The sequence below is a fragment of the Macaca nemestrina genome, chromosome 10, assembly GCF_043159975.1.
Source record: "Macaca nemestrina isolate mMacNem1 chromosome 10, mMacNem.hap1, whole genome shotgun sequence".
NCBI lineage: Eukaryota > Metazoa > Chordata > Mammalia > Primates > Cercopithecidae > Macaca > Macaca nemestrina.
Window position 1 is genome coordinate 83,237,255 of NC_092134.1, and position 19,591 is coordinate 83,256,845.

Genomic DNA, 19,591 nt, shown 5'->3' on the forward strand with positions numbered 1-19,591 from the left:
CAGTGGCGCGATCTCGGCTCACTATAACCTCCCTCTCCCAGGTTCAAGCGATTCTCCTGTCTCAGCTTCCTGAGTAGCTGGGTACCTACTCACTGAGTACCTCCTCACTGAGTACCTACAAGCGTACATCACCATGCCTGGCTAATTTTTTGTATTTTAGTAGAGACAGGGATTCACCCTGTTGCCCAGGCTGGTCTTGAATTCCTGAGCTCAGGCAATTCACCTGCCTCGGCCTCACAAAGTGCTAGGATGACAGGCGTGAGCCACCGCGCCTGGCCGTACCCAGCCGTAACCAGCTAATTTTTAAATATTTTTGTAGAGAAAAGGTCTCACTGTGTTGCCCAGGCTGGTCTCCAACTCCTGACCTCAAGCAACCCTCCCACTGCAGCCTGTCAAAGTGTTGAGATTACGGGCATGAGCCACTGTGCCCAGCCAATTTAAAAATATATGTTGCTGGGCCAGGTGCAGTGGCTTACACCTGTAATTCCAGCACTTTGGGAGGCCTAGGTGGGTGGATCACTTGAGGTCAGGAATTCAAGACAAGCCTGGCCAATATGGTGAAACCCTGGCTCTACTGAAAATACAAAAATTAGCTGGGCGTGGTGGCAGGCGCCTGTAATCCCAGCTACTCAGGAGACTGAGGCAGGAGAATTGCTTGAACCTGGGAGGTGGAGGTTGCAGTGAGCCGAGATCGCACCATTGCACTCCAGCCTGGGCTGCAGAGCAAGACTCCAACTCAAAACAACAACAACAACAACAACAAAATATATATATATATATATATATATATATATATATATATATATGTCGCTGGCCCGGCACGGTGGCTCACACCTGTAATCCCAGCACTTTGGAAGGCCGAGGCGGGCAGATCACCTGAGGTCAGGAGTTCAAGACCAGCCTGGTCAACGTGGTGAAACCCCATCTCTATTAAAAACACAAAAAGTTAGCTGGGTGTGGTGGTGGGTGCCTGTAGTCCCAGCTACTCAGGAGGCTCAGGCAAGAGAACTGCTTGAACCCAGGAGGGGGAGGCTGCGGTGAGCCAAGATCATGCCACTGCACTCCAGCCTGGGCAGCAGAGTGAAAATCCATCTTAAAAAAAAAAAAAAAAATATATATATATATATATATATATATATATATATATATGTTTCCTGGCGCTGTGGCTCATGCCTGTAATCTTTGGGAGGCTGAGGCAGGCGGTTTGCTTGAGCTCAGGAGTTGGAGACCAGCTTGGGCAACATGGTGAAGCCCTGTCTCTACCAAAAGTACCAAAACTTAGCTGGGCGTAGTGGCGTGCATCTGTGGTCCCAGCTATTAGGGAGGCTGAGGCAGGAGGATCACTTGAGCCCAGGAGGCAGAGGTTGCAGTGAGCAAAGATCATGCCACTGCACTCCAGCCTGGTGACAGAGTGAGACTCTGTCTGAAAAAAAAATATATATATATATGTGTGTGTATATATATGTATCATATATATGTATATATGTATCATATATGTGTATATATGTATCATATATATGTGTGTATATATGTATCATATATATATGAATTTCTTGTAGGTCACAAGACAAAAAAGAAAAATATATATATTTGGATTTCTAGCATCTCCCCAGGCTAATTAGTTTAGTGGACACTGAAAACCCCACAACCAAAATAGAATTATGAATTAAACAGATCTCTAGTAAATCCTACCTTAAAATTTCGGAGAAAAACTCAGCTGGGTGCAGTGGCTCACACCTGTAATCCCAGCACCTTGGGAGGCCGAGGCGGGCGGATCACGAGGTCAGAAGATCGAGACCATCCTGGTTAACACGGTGAAACCCCGTCTCTACTAAAAACACAAAAAGAAATTAGCTGGGCGCGGTGGCGGCCCCTGTAGTCCCAGCTACTCGGGAGGCTGAGGCAGGAGAATGGCCGGAACCCGGGAGGTGGAGCTTGCAGTGAGCCGAGATTGCGCCACTCACTCCAGCCTGGGTGACAGAGCGAGACTCCGTCTCAAAAAAAAAAAAAAAAGAAAAACTCCTTCTGCTTGAATCCAGAAACATTCTTTTTTTGCAATCATTTTTCTTGGACTAGAAATGTTTCTGAGTTTTGACTAGGTTTATGAAACATTTTTTTGAAAAATAAGCCTTAATATTTTAGTACTTTGTTGACTCACCTCTTCACTTTGGCAGGAAAGTAACTCATGGAGTTGGAACTTCAATGATTATGAAAAAAACTTTATGGAGCCCTTTTCCATAATCTTCATCCATGGATATCTGCTATAGAACTGACCAAAAACACAGTATCAGGTTACATGCATATACAAATGCACACACACACACACACACACGGTGCAAAATTTCTGCCCTCACATTTCCCCCTTTTTCCAACTTCAGTTGAAACACTTCAGAAGAAGTTATTAGGAATGTTAATGACCAAAAAGACATCCAAGTCTATAAATGGCCTTTAAAAATGACAAATGGTACAAGGAAGAAAGTTCTTTATACAGAGTGGTTTGGATTTCTGCTACGTGTGGCAGAGGGTAAGAAAGCCTCCTCACTGAGAACCTGATTTCTGACAGGACCAGAGAAAACCTGAGCCATAGTTGTTAGTGTTCGAATATTCTTCAACAGAAAAGCAGTGTTTTTCCTGGTGTTGGAAGGATCTGTCATTAATGGAAGTGCCCAAACTTTGCTTTTCGAAAGAACGCTTTCTAAGACATCCCATGAGATACTGTAAAATATCTTCCTTTTGTAACTCAAGCAGGTGACTCCCAGGTTAAGAGTGAGATTGAACAGCCTGTCCATCCCAAGCCACTAAGTCCAGATGCCAGAGCCTCCAGTCTTTCTGAAAGTTCTCCTCCCAAAGCAATAAAGGTATGATGGCAATTTCTCTCTGAGCCTTTGGACATTGGTCTACTGGTAGAGCTAATTGTACCTTTTATGATGATGATGTTGATTATAACCTGGTTTTGCTTTCCTGGGGATGATAATGCCACAGAAGAGCACACTGAAGCCAGTCACTTTCCCTGGAAATCTTGCTGCCTCTGCTCAGGTCTTTGGTCCAGGAGCGAGAAGGCTCACTAATGACTCTCAGTTTGAAATCTGGAAAACTCATGAAAGTTTTAAGAAAACCTGAAGTTAAACAAAATAATGTGATTTTTAAATATTTTTGTTTTTGTTTGTTTATTATTACTACCTTTTTTTTTTTTTTTTTTTTTGAGAGAGTCTTGCTCTGTCACCCAGACTGGAGTGCAGTGGCATGATCTCGGCTCACTGCAACCTCCGCCTGCCAGGTTCAAGCAGTTCTCCTGTCTCAGCCTCCCAAGTAGCTGGGATTACAGGCATGCGCCACCATGCCCGGCTAATTTTTTTGTATTTTTTTGGTAGAGACAGGATTTCACCATGTTGGCAAGGCTGGTCTCGAACTCCTGACCTTGTGATCCGCCTGCCTTAGCCTCCCAAAGTGCTGGGATTACAGGTGTGAACCACCACACCTGTAATTTGTTTTTGTTTTTGTTTTGTTTTGTTTGTTTTTGTTTTTGTTTTGTTTTGTTGAGACAGGGTCTTGTTCTGTTGCTCAGGCTGGAGTATGGTGGTGTGATCATGGCTCACTGCAGCCTTGACTTCCCAGGCTCATGCATTCCTCCTGTCTCAGCCTCCTGAGTAGCTAGAACTATAGGCATATGCCACCTTGCCTTGCCTTTTTTTTTTTTTTTTTAAGAGATGTGGTTTTTCCATGTTTCCCAGGCTGGTCTCAAACTCCAGAGCTTGGGTGATCTGCCTGCCTTGGCCTCCCAAAGTGCTGGGATGGGATTATAGGCATAAGCCACTGCCCAGCCAGGAAAAATCTGTTCAACTAAAATCAGCACATTCGACGAGATGTGCAATTTCACCTTAAAGATAGTGGCTTCCTGATCTGCAGAGCTTGACCTTAACCTGATTAGTGGTTAGCTTTTTTTTTTTTTTTGAGACAGGGTGTCACTTTGTCACCCAGGCTGGAGTCCAGTGGTGTGATCACAGCTTACTGCAGCCTCCATCTCCTGAGCTCAAGCCATCCTCCCGAGTAGCTGAGACTATAGGCGCATGCCACCACACCCAGCTAATATATTTGTTACATTTGTATGGGGATGGGGGTCTCACTATGTTGCCCGAGCTGGTTTTGAACTTTTGGCCTCAAGTAATCCCCCACCTTGGCCTCCCAAAATGCTGGGATTACAGGCATGAGCCACCAAACCCACCTGGCCCTGTTGTTCCTACTTTTTTTTTTTAAGGACCTGGTGTTTAAACAATGTCATTAACATTTTTAACAAAAGAATGTGTCCGCTGGAATGGGGGCTGGCCAGCCCATTTTCTGTAAAAAAAAAAAAAAAAAAAAAAAAAATGAGGCCACGTGTGGTGGCTCACACCTGTAATCCCAGCACTTTGGGAGGCTGAGGCAGGCAGATCACCTGAGGTCAGGAGTTCAAGACCAGCCTGAACAACATGGAGAAACCCCGTCTCTACTAAAAATACAAAAAAAAAAAAAAAAAAAAAAGGACATTCAAGCAACACTTATACTAAGGGTGTAATATTAGATATTAAGAATTGAGGCCGGGTGCAGTGACTCACAGCTATAATCCCAGCACTTTGGGAGGCTGAGGCGGGCAGATCACGAGGTCAGGAGTCTGAGACCAGCCTGGCCAACATGGTGAAACCCGGTCTCTAAAAATACAAAAATTAGCTGGGCACAGTAGTGCGTGCCTGTAGTCCCAGCTACTCAGGAGGCTGAGGCAGGATAATCGCTTGAACCTGGGAAGCAGAGGTTGCAGTGAGCCAAGATCGCACCACTGCTCTCCAGCCTGGGTGACAAAGTGAGATTCCATCTCAAAAAAAAAAGAATTGAATGGTCCGGGCATGGTGGCTCATGCCTATAATCTCAGCACCTTGGGAGGCCCAGGTGGTTGGATCATGAGGTCAAGAGTTTGGGACCAGCCTGGCCAACATGGTGAAAGCCAAAGCCCGTCTCTACTAAGAATACAAAAATTAGCTGAGCCTGGTGGCAGGCACCTGTAATCTCAGCTATTCGGGAGGCTGAGGCAGGAGAATCGCTTGAACCCAGGAGGTGGGGGTTGCAGTGAGCCGAGATCGTGCCACTGCACTCCAGCCTGGGTGACAGAGCTACACTCCTCGATCTATGATCTGCTTTTATTACCCAAGTTTTAAAAGTCGTCTTTTCATCTTCTATGGGCAAACATATTCCCATAAAAATAAGCCAAAAATGTTTATTAAAAATGTCAAAACTTATTTTAGGTTTGTTAGCTGACTTTTTTTAATTGACTAGCTTGCTAATGAGGGGCTACTTCACCCACTTGAATTACCTACACTTCTTTAGTGTCTTTCTCCTCTAGTGCTCTCTTAAGTAGCAGGGTTGTGTTTCAAAAGTTTTAACATTTGAAACTCAATAAATAGAATGAGTTGTAAGGTGGTATGTGCTGCTCCCAACTCATGCTCACATCTGCCGTGCTTCTACCTCTGACTGTGAGCATGATTGGTCCACAGCTGAAAGTCTTACTGCACACAAACCATAAAGAGGAGGGGAGATCAGGGAGGGTTTGGAACAAAAGGAGGAAAGGGGAGAACCCAGGATTTAAAGGGTGGATTTAAAAGGTGAGCAAGGTGAAAAAGATAAACATGAAAATTTTAAAGGAGGCAGAGATTTATGAGAAGAATAAGGTTTATTGAAAAGGAACAAAAGGTAAAGAAAGCAGAAAGAGAAAGCAAGTCCAAGAAGAACGGGCAGGATCATGGTGATTGAATCTGCACGTGTGCTCCACATGGCTGTGTTCTGGCCTTGAAGGTTGGCTGATGCTGCCATCAGCACTTTCTCTGTCAGAATATGGAGTCTCACAAAGTAGCAGATCCCACAGGGTTACTTTCCTCTCTGACAGCAATGCTGCCTAGATGTGAGTGCTCAGGTCATGGTTGGGGATCAAGAACGGCTAGCAAATCTAACTTGGTGATGGATTCTGTATAACCCAGGACCTGGGGAAATCTAAAAACTAAAATCTGTTCTTGTGACTATTTGAATTCTCAATGCAGTCTTGCATCCCTCCTTCAACTGCTTGGCCAGACTTCCTTGTCCAGGATGGGGATCCCTCCCCACTCAAGTTTCATGGTCTGAGCGGACGAGTGGTATGTGAAGGGGCACACCTCACTTAGGTCTCCTTTGGCACCAGGGAGAAGAAACGGAGGTAAAACTGTCTCTGTGTCTGCCTCAGACCCATGCCTACTCCTTTGGCACTGGTCACTCAGCAGTAGAATGCGGACGGCCCTGCCTGCATAGACACACACCTTGGGTTTTGAGCATTGTGTAATGACCAGAGTAAATGGGCCTGGCTGTTTGCCTGTGGTCCAGAGCTCAGATGATCATAGTGTACAGAGCCTGGTGGAACCCAGTTACATCTCCACTGTTATTTAAGGGCAATTTATTTGCTCTTCCTCAGAGTTCCCCTTTACAGTCTGCAGGCAAATATATAGATACTTTAGTAAATGTTTATAGGAAGACCTGCTGGCAGAACTGGTCTCATGGCTGCAGACTATGAACAGAAGTTGTTTCTCCACTTTGGGAAATTACATACAGCTAAGAATAAACTTGTTCACTCAGAATAGACTTTTGGATCCCACACATCCTGGAAAAAACTGTTTCTCAGTGCCTGCCTGTTATTGAAAAGAGGACATCTAAGGTACAGACTCAATTCATTTCATATTTTAGCTTAATAAAGTAAAAAATGATGGAGGTCTTTAAGGATTCTGTACACTTTGAACACTGGCCACAGAGCTTAGTTGGTAAGACTTGGTACCAATGAAGTTACAGGTTCATTCTCAAAAAGGGTGTTATTCTGAGAGCAGAGCTTAGTGGACTCTGTGAGAAGCATCAGGCCCTTTCTACTTCAAGAGACTCAGAGATCTCTCGGGCTTTATGTCCTCCCATTTGAAAGAAATCATCCCCTAAATGTTCCCAGAGGAGAGGATAGGGGAGGAAGAGGCAAGAAGATGTGACTGGCCCTAGGGAACAACTGTCTGCCCTCAGTATGCCCGGGACAACCAAGTCCCAGGCCTCCTCACAGCATTCTGCTGATGGGTGTTGAGAGAGAACACGGCAGTCTGAGAGGGCGGCACACACTGCACTGCCCCTCTCGGTGTCGTGCCAGCTGTTCCTCCCCCTGGAGACACAGTGGGAGGTTTTATGCTGGTTTGCAAAGCTGTCAAAATTATGCTAGGAGAGCATCTAGAATCTTTTCTCACTCACTCACTATTACTGCCTTTTCAGAGGACTGTCCTTTCTTCTCTGTATAGAGCACTCTATTTAAGATATGAATATTCCCCAAAATGCTTTCACAAAGAGTTTTACAGAAAACCAGAGGAAGAGTTAAGGCTGCACAGGGCTGGTCCAACCATTTGCTGTGTGGTGAAGAATTTCAGTTTCATTACCTAGATATTTTACACAAATTGGAAGGAATGAAAGGCATTTTGTGGTATTCTGAGGAATAGAGGCTTGACATCAATACAGAATTTTCATCTTCTTTCACTGTGTAAAGGCTAGTTAACATCAATGTCTGTTGTCAGCTGCTCCCCCCTCCCACACACACCACAACTGGGGCCTCTATTAGACTAAAAAATATATGAGACAAGAGGGTAAAAGAATGTAAATGAAGCCATGCAAATTTGTTAGAAAAATATCTTTAAGTGGATGGTAATCAACAGAGGGTCTATAATATCCCTCAAATGGGAAAGACAGTATTTATGAACGTCAATTATTTATAGATTACCTCATTCATTCTAGAATATCCTGAAGATACTATCTGCATATTTTTATTTGAAACAAAGGGAAGACCATACTTTGTTCAAATTGCTGTAGCAGGATTAATTTCATCTGGGTTAGCATCTGCTCTCCTCCCCAAAGGGTTTCCCTTGGTTGTGGAAATTTAACATTCCAGGACAATTTAGAAAATGCTCTTTTGGTTTGTGAGTCAGGAGTTCTGAGTTTGTGCAATGAGCAGGTCTATGCAGACCTACCCACAAAGGCTGAGAGAGCTGAGAAGCCAAAGAAAGAGGCTGACAAATCCAGTTTCTCAGAAAGAAACATTTAATAGGAGCTTATGAACAGAAGTGATGTTTAGGAGGCCATGAGACAGTGGATCCCTGAACCAGCTCTCCAGAAAATATCCTTTATATAGCAAGGTTTTAGGATGAAACATGTGCAGCTGGTCGCGCTTGACTTTCTCGCAAAACTTATCACTGGAGTGATTGGATAAGCATCTTTATGAGGGGTTATCTATGCTCTGGGCACTATTTCCTTTATGAGGGATAATCTATGCTACAGGCATTGTTTAAAAACTTTGCTGCAGAACCCCTTGGTACACAGGAGTCAAACCACCAGTTAGCATGGCGATTTCACTCCAAGATGGCATCACTCTTGCCATGCAACAGGCTGTTCTCCTGCAGTTTGAATTCTAATTCTGTTACTGACTATGTGAACTTTGATAAGACACCTGGTGTTTAACTTTCTACTTGGTAGGGGCAAAAGGTGGGAGAAGGGGAATGAAAAAAAATCTCTTACTAACTGAAAAAATATATTGTGAAGATAAAAAATGTCTAACATTGTCATATTGGCAGTGTTTTAAACATGGCTGTGCCAAGTCTGAGCATGCCATGAAGGCATGGGCAGGATGTATGCCAGGCCTGTGATAATGGTAGAGATTTTTGGGCACTGACTATGCTTCCTGTTGTCTGAATAGACATGGGGGCAATTACAGAAAAGTGGCTGAGAGCCCAGGACAGAGAAAATAAAGGGGAGGCACAGCCGGAGCCGCTGTGAGTTGGCATTTTACCATGTCGGGACCCTCTTGTCTTTATGAAACTAGAAGGGGCCCTTAGGCAGCAGCTGCTGCGTAAACCTTAAATAATATTGAAAAGGGTTGATGTGAGAAATGAATAGGAATAATGGGACTCTGATAGGTCTGGCTAGTTAGAAGCTTGAGGTTAGTCAATTATGGGAGCTAGCAATCTATTAACTTGATGTTAAGGAGGAAGACAGACTTCGCTCCGTGTGGGTGAAGGCTCTATTAAAGAGAGAGCCGATGTGGGTCAGGTGTGGGAGGTAGTAAGACACTAAAGAATTGTTAATGAGACACTCCTTGTGTGGGTGAAGACTTATAAAAGCTCGCTCTCCTGAGCTGGGATATGTTCCAGCCTCAGGTAGATACGAGTGAGGCTGATTTTGCCATGATTAGCAGAGTTACTTAAAAAGGAAAAAAAGAAAAATGTGGTCTTATTCTTGGATCTGAGTCTCTGAGTTTCAGCTCAGCTGCAGTAAAGCTCTCCAGGGCACACCAAATGCTGTGTACTCATTAAAGGTTCCTGTTTGTCTCTTCCAGCTTCTGCCTCCTGCTCCCGGTACCTAATTTCTGCTCCTGCCTTCCACTTTCCTCCTAATGTGAGCTCAACTTTCAGCTTTCTGACAGGTTCTCCTTTCCTTCTGTTCCCTGGGCTGCTTCCCCGTCCCACAGTGTGTGCCTCCCCTTCGTGTATTTGTGGTGGAGGCATGCTGTGCATCCTTCCATTCCCCTTTAGCGGAACAGCATCCATCTCCTCTTATCCCATGTAAAGTTTCTGTCTCCTGCTGTGTCTACTGACCAGAATGAGCACTTACTCTCCTACATCTATTTCAAGTGTTAAAAATACAGAATTCCAGGCTGGGCGCAGTGGCTCACGCCTGTAATCCCAGCACTTTGGGAGGCCGAGGTGGGAGGATCACTTGAGGTCAGGAGTTCAAGACCAGCCTGGCCAACATGGTGAAACCCCATCTCTACTAAAAATACAAAAAATAGCCGGGTGTGGTGGCACACGCCTGTAATCCCAGCTACTCAGGAGGCTGAGGCAGGAGAATCGCTTGAACCCGGGAGGCAGAGCTTGCAGTGAGCTGAGATCGCACCACTGCACTCCAGTCTGGGTGACAGAGCGAGACTCTGTCTCAAAAATAAAAACAAAAAAATGCAGAATTCCCTTTCTGCAACTGAAAATTACTTTTAATCTGATAAATACATTTGTCCTACTTTTACATTGTGTGAGTTATGATTTGCACAGGCTCTCTCCAATAGCTTCCATTATACTATTACACCAAAAATTTCTGCTTTTTTTTTTTTTTGAGATGGAGTCTCGCTCTGTCACCAGGCTGGAGTGCAGTGGCACAATCTCGGCTCACTGCAACCTCCACCTCCCAGGTTCAAGTGATTCTCCAGCCTCAGCCTCCCGAGTAGCTGGGACTATAGGCCCATGCCACCATGCCCAGCTAATTTTTGTATTTTTTAGTAGAGATGGGGTTTCACCATGTTGTCCAGGATGGTCTCGATCTCTTGACTTTGTGATCCACCCACCTTGGCCTCCCAAAGTGCTGGGATTACAGGCGCGAGCCACCGCGCCCGGCCTATTCTGCTTTTTAATATCTCTCCTTTTGTTGTTGTTTTTGAGACAAAGTCTTGCCCTGTCTCCAAGGCTGGAGGGCAATGGTGAGATCTCAGCTCTTTGCAGCCTCCGCTTCCTGGGTTCAAGTAATTCTTGTGCCTCAGCCTCTCGAGTAGCTGGGATTACAGGCGCCTGCCACCACACCCAGCTAATGTTTGCATTTTCTGTAGAGACAGGGTTTCACCATGTTGGCCAGGCTGGTCTGGAACTTCTGACCTCAAGTGATCCACCTGCCTTGGCCTCCCAAAGTGCTGGGATTACAGGCGTGGGCCACCGCACCTGGCCAGTTTATCTCCTACCTAGACAAAGACCTAGTCCTTTTAGAGAAAACTTAATTAAAACTCTGCAAAGATATCTCCATTTAGCAGTGTCCATATAAGAAAAAAATAATTCTGAGTTCCAAATACTAAAATGTGTTAATTACTTGCAACAACATTCATTACAATAACATTTGGTCATATTTAAATACCTCCCTTATGCTTGGTAAACTAGGTTGTAACCTGTGGTCTTTTGATTCTTTAGATGTTTCTTTTTAGGACACTGCCCCTAGAATGAAGCAGAGTCCTGGTAACTAGCCATTTCCACTCAGCTTTGTTCCTTCCTTCTGAAATCCCTTGGGCACTACTTGGGAGTCTACCACTAATTTTATTAAACTTCCTTTTATAGATTTCTTTATTTTCATTTTATGCACATTTTCTGCTCTCATTTCCTGCCCAAATCTACTTGGAAAACCATTTATATTTTTTGCTTCACCTCCTAGTGAATCATGTGGCAAGTGAACCAGCAGTCTGAATTTTTATGGGCCTATTTTGGGGTTTTTTTTTTTTTTTGAGAGGAAGTCTCACTCTGTTGCCCAAGCTGGAGTGCAGTGGCTCAATCTCAGCTCACTGCAACCTCCACCTCCCAGGTTCAAGCGATTCTCCTGCCTCAGCCTCCTGAGTAGCTGGGACTACAGCCACATGCCACCATGCCTGGCTAATTTTTGTATTTTTAGTAGAGACGGGGTTTCACTATGTTGGCCAGGCTGGTCTTGAAATCCTGACCTCATGATCTGCCCACCTCAGCCTCCCAAAGTGTGGGATTATGGGTGTGAGACACTGCACCCAGCCTGTTTTGGTTTTTTTTTACTCAAAATTCTATCTTGCCCATAACCTGGTTCATTTTAGGCTTAACTATCCAGGTCCTGGGCCTTGGGATTAGTTCGCGTTACTTACCATCATGTGTTTTCTGGTGAGTCCAGGCTGATCATGGCAGCAAAAGCACCTCCTAATTGCCTATGAAAGCTTCTGGCCACCTAAGCTGCCTCCTGCATCTGCTGGTTGAGGTGTTTGTGTTGGACAAGTCAAGAGTTAACTCCCATACACCTAGGGACTTTGTATTCCCACCTCCTCCCCACCCCTTAGTAGCCATGTAACTATTCCTTTTTTTTTTTTTTGAGATGGAGTCTTGCTCCGTCACCCAGGCTGGAGTGCAGTGGTGCGATCTCGGCTCTCTGCAAGCTCCGCCTCCCATGTTCATGCCATTCTCTTGCCTCAGCCTCCCGAGTAGCTGGGATTACAGGAGTGCACCACCATGCCTGGCTAATTTTTGTATTTTTACTGGAGACGGGGTTTCACCATGTTGGCCAGTCTGGTCTTGAACTCCTGACCTCATGATCTGCCCACATCAGCCTCCTAAAGTGCTGGGATTACAGGCATGAGCCACTGCGCCCGGCCAATGTAAGTATTTCTTATCGTGTAAAAGCTTATAATATTTTTGGAATTCTGGCTTTTACCAGTGCTAGAATACCAACTGTTTTATATTCTTTAGGATTGAGTTTGTCATGTAGAACCACTGTGCCCATGTTTGTTCCAACTTTACAAACAGTCCATGAACTCCCTGTCATTAATACATTAACCAGTGCATTTCCCATGGCTTCCGTTTTTCTCTCCATTGGTTTTTAGAAGTATTATGAAACCTATAGCTTTAATGGGCTATGCTTCCTTCTGGTGTCCTAATAAAATAGTTTGTGTCTCTTATAAATTGTTCCACTTGTGTGTCAGTTTTGACTTGTTTAAAAATATTATGTCTAGTTGATTGAACAAATCAAGATTATAAGCAGAGGAGAATAAAAGGGACTTTACTGAAATGTCTTTCCTTATTCCCAAAGTCAAATGTTCTTCCGCTCCTTGAAATTTATCCCCTTTAGAATCTGTCCTGTGTTTACTTGGCACTTGAATCAAACTTCTTTCTTCTGTGTGTGATAACATTTTCTCCTAATTCCTGCCCTTCCCCCATCCCTTCCCTGTCCCTTCCCCCATTCCCTGCTCCTAACATTTTTTATGTGGGTCATGACTTGTCTAAGCCTTTCTTTGCAATCCAGACCTAGCTCCACCTATCCTTGGTGGCTGCTGCATTTAGAGCAGCCAGACAGTTTGGGAAGGGAATATCAAGAGAGCCTCTTGGCTTTAAAGAGTCAGCTGATAGAATGGTAGCAGGTTTAGTGCTCCATAAGAATTGACTGACCAGCTAAGAGAGCCCTTAGACAAAGTAAATTCTAGGGCCCATCTCAAGACAGTGCTAACTCATCGCTGCCCATGCTAAAGTTGTCTTTTTCCTTTTCCTAGAAGTTTCAGGCACCTGCAAGAGAGACCTGTGTGGAATGTCAGAAGACAGTCTATCCAATGGAGCGTCTCTTGGCCAACCAGCAGGTGTTTCACATCAGCTGCTTCCGTTGCTCCTATTGCAACAACAAACTCAGGTAAGCCAGCCCAAAACAAGTTGTCTGTCTATAACTGGAACTCTTGAGGGAGTCTTTGGCTTTTAGAGCACTGGTGCTAAAAGCTACTGTGCTAATGATGTTCTGTTGAAGGCTCTTGAATAAAGTAAAAAGCATCATTTAGTGACAAGTCTTTCATACCAAATAATGATGGTGTTTGGAACTTCTTGGTATACTGATATGTTAATTTACATGTTAGAACCGAAGCTTAAGTAATATGAGTTGCAGGTAAAACCCCCAGTGACCTAATTTAATAGAATGTTTTCCCTTGGTATCATAGAATCACAAAGTTAAGAAATCTCAAGAGGTTACTTGCTTAAGCCCTTGCTTGTCTTAACCACTGTATAAATGATAATAATGGCAATAATAATGGCCCCTGGAGAGCATGTCTTTTTCTCTATGTTGCCTCACTTTATTTCTGAGAAAATAGTTGCTACATATCATTTCTTCCAAGTAACTCAAAGTGCAAATACAAATGTGACAAATTGTGGAAACATTCCAAATTAACTCATTTTAATCACAGAGTCTTACAGAAGGAAGTAACCAAGATGTCACTTTTTCCAGCTTTCCTTCCCAAGCAATCCCTCCTAAAATGCTCTTGAAAGATGTTTTGGCATCTGCGTGACATTTCTAGCTATTAGATAGCTCTAGCTAGACAGCTTCTCCAAACATGGAGCCAAAGTGTACCTCAGTAACTTCCACTCATTAGTTCTTTTTCTGCCCACTCTTAATTTTTTCTCCAAAGCACCTTTTTTTGTTGTTGTTGAGATGGAGTCTCGCCCTGTTACCCAGACTGGAGTGTCGTGGAGCCATCTCAGCTCACTGCAGTCTCCGCCTCCTGGGTTCAAGCGATTCTCTTGCCTCAGTCTCCCGAGTATGGGACTACAGGCACGTGCCACCATGCCCAGCTAATTTTTTGTATTTTTAGTAGAGACGAGGTTTCACCATGTTAGCCAGGATGGTCTCAATCTCCTGACCTCCAGATCTACCCGCCTCAGCCTCCCAAAGTGCTGGGATTATAGGTGTGAGCCACTGCACCTGGCCTAAAGCACCTGATTTCTTTTGTGGAAATGCTGCCATTTTATACCCCCTTTAAAATCTGTCACTCTTCAGAACGGTTCTTAATTTAAGGGAAAAAACTTAAAAAAGATAAAATTTATCCTGCAAGAGACACCAACTCTCCTAAAGGCTTGTCTAGGGCTGACATTAGGGAAAAACTACCTCCTGTCAACTCCTCACTGTTCTTCTATTAATCACAGCTTATATCTAGATGTGGTGGCTCACACCTGTAATCCTAGCACTTTGGGAGTGCCCAGGTAGGAGAATCACTTGAGGCCAGGAGTTCAGGACTAGCCTGGGTAACAGAGAGAGACCCCATCTGGTTTTTCTTTTTGAGATAGAGTCTCACTCTGTTGCCCAGGCTGGAGTGCAGTGGCGTGATCCTGGCTCACTGCAACCTCTGTCTCCCAGGTTCAGGTGATTATCATGCCTCAGTCTCCTGAGTATCTAGGATTACAGGCATACACCACCACGCCCAGCTAATTTTTTTTTCCCCCAGAGACAGAGTCTTGCTCTGTCGCCCAGGCTGGAGTGCAGTGGCATGATCTCGGCTCACTGCAACCTCCACCTCCCAGGTTCAAGTGATTCTCCTGCCTCAGCCTCCCGAGTGGTTGGGACTACAGGCATGTGCCACCTCGCCTGGCTAATTTTGTACTCTTCATAGAGACGAGGTTTCACCATGTTAGCCACACTGGTCTTGAACTCCTGACCTCAGGTAATCCGCCCTCCTCAGCCTCCCAAAGTGCTGAGATTACAGGTGTGAGCCACCATGCCTGGCCAATTTTTGTATTTCTTAGTAGAGACCACCATGTTGGTCAGGCTGGTCTCGAACTGCTGACCTCCAGTGACCCACCCACCTCAGCCTCCCAAAGTACTGGGACCGCACCTGGCCGGAGACCCTATCTCTATGAAAAATTTGGGGAGGCTGAGACTGAGGCTGGAGGATCACTTCAGCCCTGGAAGTCAAGGCTGCAGTGAGCTATGATCATACCATTGCACTCCAGCCTGGGTGACAGAGCAAGACCTCAACTCAAAAAAAAAAAAAGGCTGAGTGCAGTAGATCACGCCTGTAATCCCAGCACGCTTGGAGGTCAAGGCCAGAAGATCACTTGAGCCCAGGAGTTCAAGACCAGCCTGGCCAACATGGTGAAACCCCATCTCTATTAAAAAATACAAAAATGAGGCCGGGCGCGGTGGCTCAAGCCTGTAATCCCAGCACTTTGGGAGGCCGAGACGGGCGGATCACGAGATTAGGAGATCGAGACCATCCTGGCGAACACGGTGAAACCCCGTCTCTACTAAAAAAAATACAAAAAACTAGCCGGGCGTGGTGGTGGCGCCTGTAGTCCCAGCTACTCGGGAGGCTGAGTCAGGAGAATGGCGGGAACCCGGGGGGCGGAGCTTGCAGTGAGCTGAGATCCGGCCACTGCACTCCAGCCCGGGCGACAGAGCCAGACTCCGTCTCAAAAAAAAAAAAAAATACAAAATGACCAGGCATGGTGGCTCATGCCTGTAATCCCAGCACTTTGGGAGGCCAAGGAGGGCGGATCAAGGGTCAAGAGATCGAGACCATCCTAGGCAACATAGTGAAACCCTGTCTCTACTAAAAATACAAAAATTAGCTGTGCATGGTGGCCCACGCCTGTAGTCCCAGCTACTCGGGAGGCTGAGGCAGGAGAATTGCTTGAACCCAGGAGGCGGAGGTTGCAGTGAGCTGAGATCATGCCACTGCACTCCAGCCTGGCGACAGAGTGAGACTCAAACAAAACAAAACAAAACAATACAAAAATTAGCCAGGCGTGGTGGCGCACTCCTGTAATCCCAGCTACTTCGGAGGCTGAGGCAGGAGAATTGCTTGAACTTGGGAGGCAGAGGTTACAGTGAGCCGAGATTGTGACACTGCACTCCAGCCTGGGCGACAAATCAAGATTCTCTCAAAAAAAAAAAAAAAAAAAGACAAACTTATATGTATATACACCATTAAGAATAGAGTTAATTCAAACACAGAAGCTTGATGATGGCTACCCAGAAACACTGACTCCAAATGAATGGGGTCAGCATTCCAAAGTGGAGAAAGTTAAAGTTTCACTTATGTAGAAATTTTAGCAAAGATTATGACATTTTTCATATAAGACCAGTGCATATACTGCAGTGATTTGATTGGTTACAGATTGCTCCATTCTAAGGAAGATTATCACTCTGTAAAGGAGGGATAGTGATCGGAGGGGGTCTTATCTCTGGTGCCCTTTGGTCTTCATTATTTATAGTGAAAAGACAGAGTTGCAGCTACATGCTGTGTGACCCAGGTTGCATAGCCACATTCCTCTCAAGGCTCAGAATTAAAGTTTCTATTATTGTTGTTTCTTTTTCTTCTTCTTCTTCTTTTTTTTTTAAAGACAGTCTCACTCTGTCACGGTGGTACAGTCTCAGCTCACTGCAACCTCTGCCTCCCAGGTTCAAGTGATTCTCCCACTTCAGCTTCCCAAGTAGCTGGGACTACAGGCACATGCCACCACGCCCAGCTTATTTTTTAATTTTTTTGTAGAGATGAGTTATCACTATGTTGGCCAGGCTGGTCTCAAACTCCTGGGCTTAAGCGATCCTCTCACCCTGGCCTCCCAAAGTGCTGGGATTACAGGCATGAGACACCGCGCCCAATCCATGCTTTGTGTTATGATAAGAAAACAAATGTGCTAAAATGGGGTAAGGAATTCCTGGTCACTGAAGAGCTTTTATTTTTATTTTTATTTATTTTTTTTTTTTTTTGAGACAGAGTCTCGCTTAGTCGCCCAGGCTGGAGTGCAGTGGCACGATCTTGGCTCACTGCAAGCTCCGCCTCCCGGGTTCACGCCATTCTCCTGCCTCAGCCTCCCGAGTAGCTGGGACTACAGGCGCCCGCCGCCTCGCCCGGCTAATTTTTTGCATTTTTAGTAGAGACGGGGTTTCACCGTGTTAGCCAGGATGGTCTCGATCTCCTGACCTCGTGATCCGCCCGCCTCGGCCTCCCAAAGTGCTGGGATTACAGGCGTGAGCCACCGCGCCCGGCAACTGAAGAGCTTTTAAAGATCTTTTTCTTACTTAGCATCTTCTGAAAATATTGGAATTGCCAGGTTTTAGCCTCCTGGTATAAGTGAGAGTATGAAGATTTGCTAACTTTATGCTCTTTTTCTTTTAATGACAGTCTAGGAACATATGCATCTTTACACGGAAGAATCTATTGTAAGCCTCACTTCAATCAACTCTTTAAATCTAAGGGCAACTATGATGAAGGCTTTGGGCACAGACCACACAAGGATCTATGGGCAAGCAAAAATGAAAGCGAAGAGATTTTGGAGAGACCAGCCCAGCTTGCAAATGCAAGGGAGACCTCTCACAGCCCAGGGGTGGAAGATGCTCCTATTGCTAAGGTGGGTGTCCTCGCTGCAAGTATGGAAGCCAAGGCGGCCTCTCAGCAGGAGAAGGAAGACAAGCCAGCTGAAACCAAGAAGCTGAGGATCGCCTGGCCACCCCCCACTGAACTTGGAAGTTCAGGAAGTGCCTTGGAGGAAGGGATCAAAGTGTCAAAGCCCAAATGGCCTCCTGAAGATGAAATCAGCAAGCCCGAAGTTCCTGAGGATGTCGATCTGGATCTGAAGAAGCTAAGACGATCTTCTTCACTAAAGGAAAGAAGCCGCCCATTCACTGTAGCAGCTTCATTTCAAAGCACCTCTGTCAAGAGCCCAAAAACTTTGTCCCCACCTATCAGGAAAGGCTGGAGCATGTCAGAGCAGAGTGAAGAGTTTGTGGGCGGAATAGTTGCAGAAAGGAAACAAGTGGAAAATGCCAAGGCTTCTAAGAAGAATGGGAGTGTGGGAAAAACAACCTGGCAAAACAAGGAATCTAAAGGAGGAGAGACAGGGAAGAGAAGTAAGGAAGGTCATAGTCTGGAGTTGGAGAATGAGAATCTTGTAGAAAATGGTGCAAACTTTGATGAAGATGATAACAGCTTCCTCAAACAACAGTCTCCACAAGAACCCAAGTCTCCAAATTGGTCCAGTTTTGTAGACGACACCTTCGCTGAAGAATTCACTACTCAGAATCAGAAATCCCAGGATGTGGAACTCTGGGAGGGAGAAGTGGTCAAAGAGCTCTCTGTGGAGGAACAGATAAAGAGAAATCGGTATTATGATGAGGATGAGGATGAAGAGTGACAAATTGCAATGATGCTGGGCCTTAAATTCATGTTAGTGTTAGCGAGCCACTGCCCTTTGTCAAAGTGTGATGCACATAAGCAGGTATCCCAGTGTGAAATGTAATTTACTTGGAAGTAACTTTGGAAAAGAATTCCTTCTTAAAACCAAAAACCAAAACAAAACAAAACAAAAAAACACATTCTAAATGCTAGAGATAACTTTACTTAAATTCTTCATTTTAGCAGTGATGATATGCATAAGTGCTGTAAGGCTTAGAACTGGGGAAATATTCCACCTTATAATAGCCCAGATTCTACTATATTCCCAAAAGGCAATATTAAAGTAGATAGATGATCAGTAGTATATTGTTACACACTATTTTGGAATTAGAGAACATACAGAAGGAATTTAGGGGCCTAAACATTACGACTGAATGCACTTTAGTATAAAGGGCACAGTTTGTATATTTTTAAATGAATACCAATTTAATTTTTTTAGGATTTACCTGTTAAGAGTTTATTTAGTCTTTAAATTTTTTTAGATTAATTTTCTGGCTGTGATATATATAAGGAATTTACTACTTTATGTCCTACTCTCTAAACTATATCCTGAACTCGACGTCCTGAGGTATAACACAACGGAGCACTTTTTGAGGCAATTGAAAAACCAACCTACATTCTTCGGTGCTTGGAGAGATCTATCTCCCAAATAAGCTTTTGTATCTGCCAATGAATTTACTGTACTCCCAATGATTGCTTTCTTTTCTGATTATATCTGTGCTTCTCATAATTTACTGAAAGCTGCAATATTTTAGTAATACCTTTGGGATCACTGTCCCCCATGTTCCATGTTAGAGCAAAGTGAAGAGTTTAAAGGAGGAATAAGAAAGAACTGCTTTACACCATTTGAGCTCAGACCTCTAAGCCCTGTATTTCCCTTATGATGTCCTCTTTTTGAGACACTAATTTTTAAATACTTATTAGCTCTGAAATATATTGATTTTTATCACAGACAGTATTCCCAGGGTGAAATTAAACCAACTATAGGCCTTTTTCTTGGGATGATTTTCTAGTCTTAAGGTTTGAGGACATTATAAACTTGAGTACATTTGTTGT

General features: G+C 44.5%; 1 protein-coding gene across 4 annotated transcripts in view; it reads left to right on the forward strand.

Moving 5' to 3' along the window:
• LOC105492849 (LIM domain and actin binding 1) overlaps positions 1 to 18,647 on the forward strand; it is a 105,416-nt gene extending 86,769 nt beyond the window's left edge. For 3 of the 4 annotated variants that reach the window (XM_011760119.2, XM_011760121.3, XM_071071747.1), the window contains 3 exons: positions 2,746 to 2,858; positions 13,094 to 13,227; positions 17,486 to 18,647. In XM_011760119.2, the coding sequence (XP_011758421.2) occupies positions 2,746 to 2,858; positions 13,094 to 13,227; positions 17,486 to 18,494 (1,256 nt within the window). In that variant the 3' untranslated portion in view covers positions 18,495 to 18,647. The remainder of the gene's footprint in view (positions 1 to 2,745; positions 2,859 to 13,093; positions 13,228 to 17,485) is intronic. The other variant, XM_011760120.2, reaches the window with a different exon arrangement.
• Positions 18,648 to 19,591: the final 944 nt, after the last annotated feature.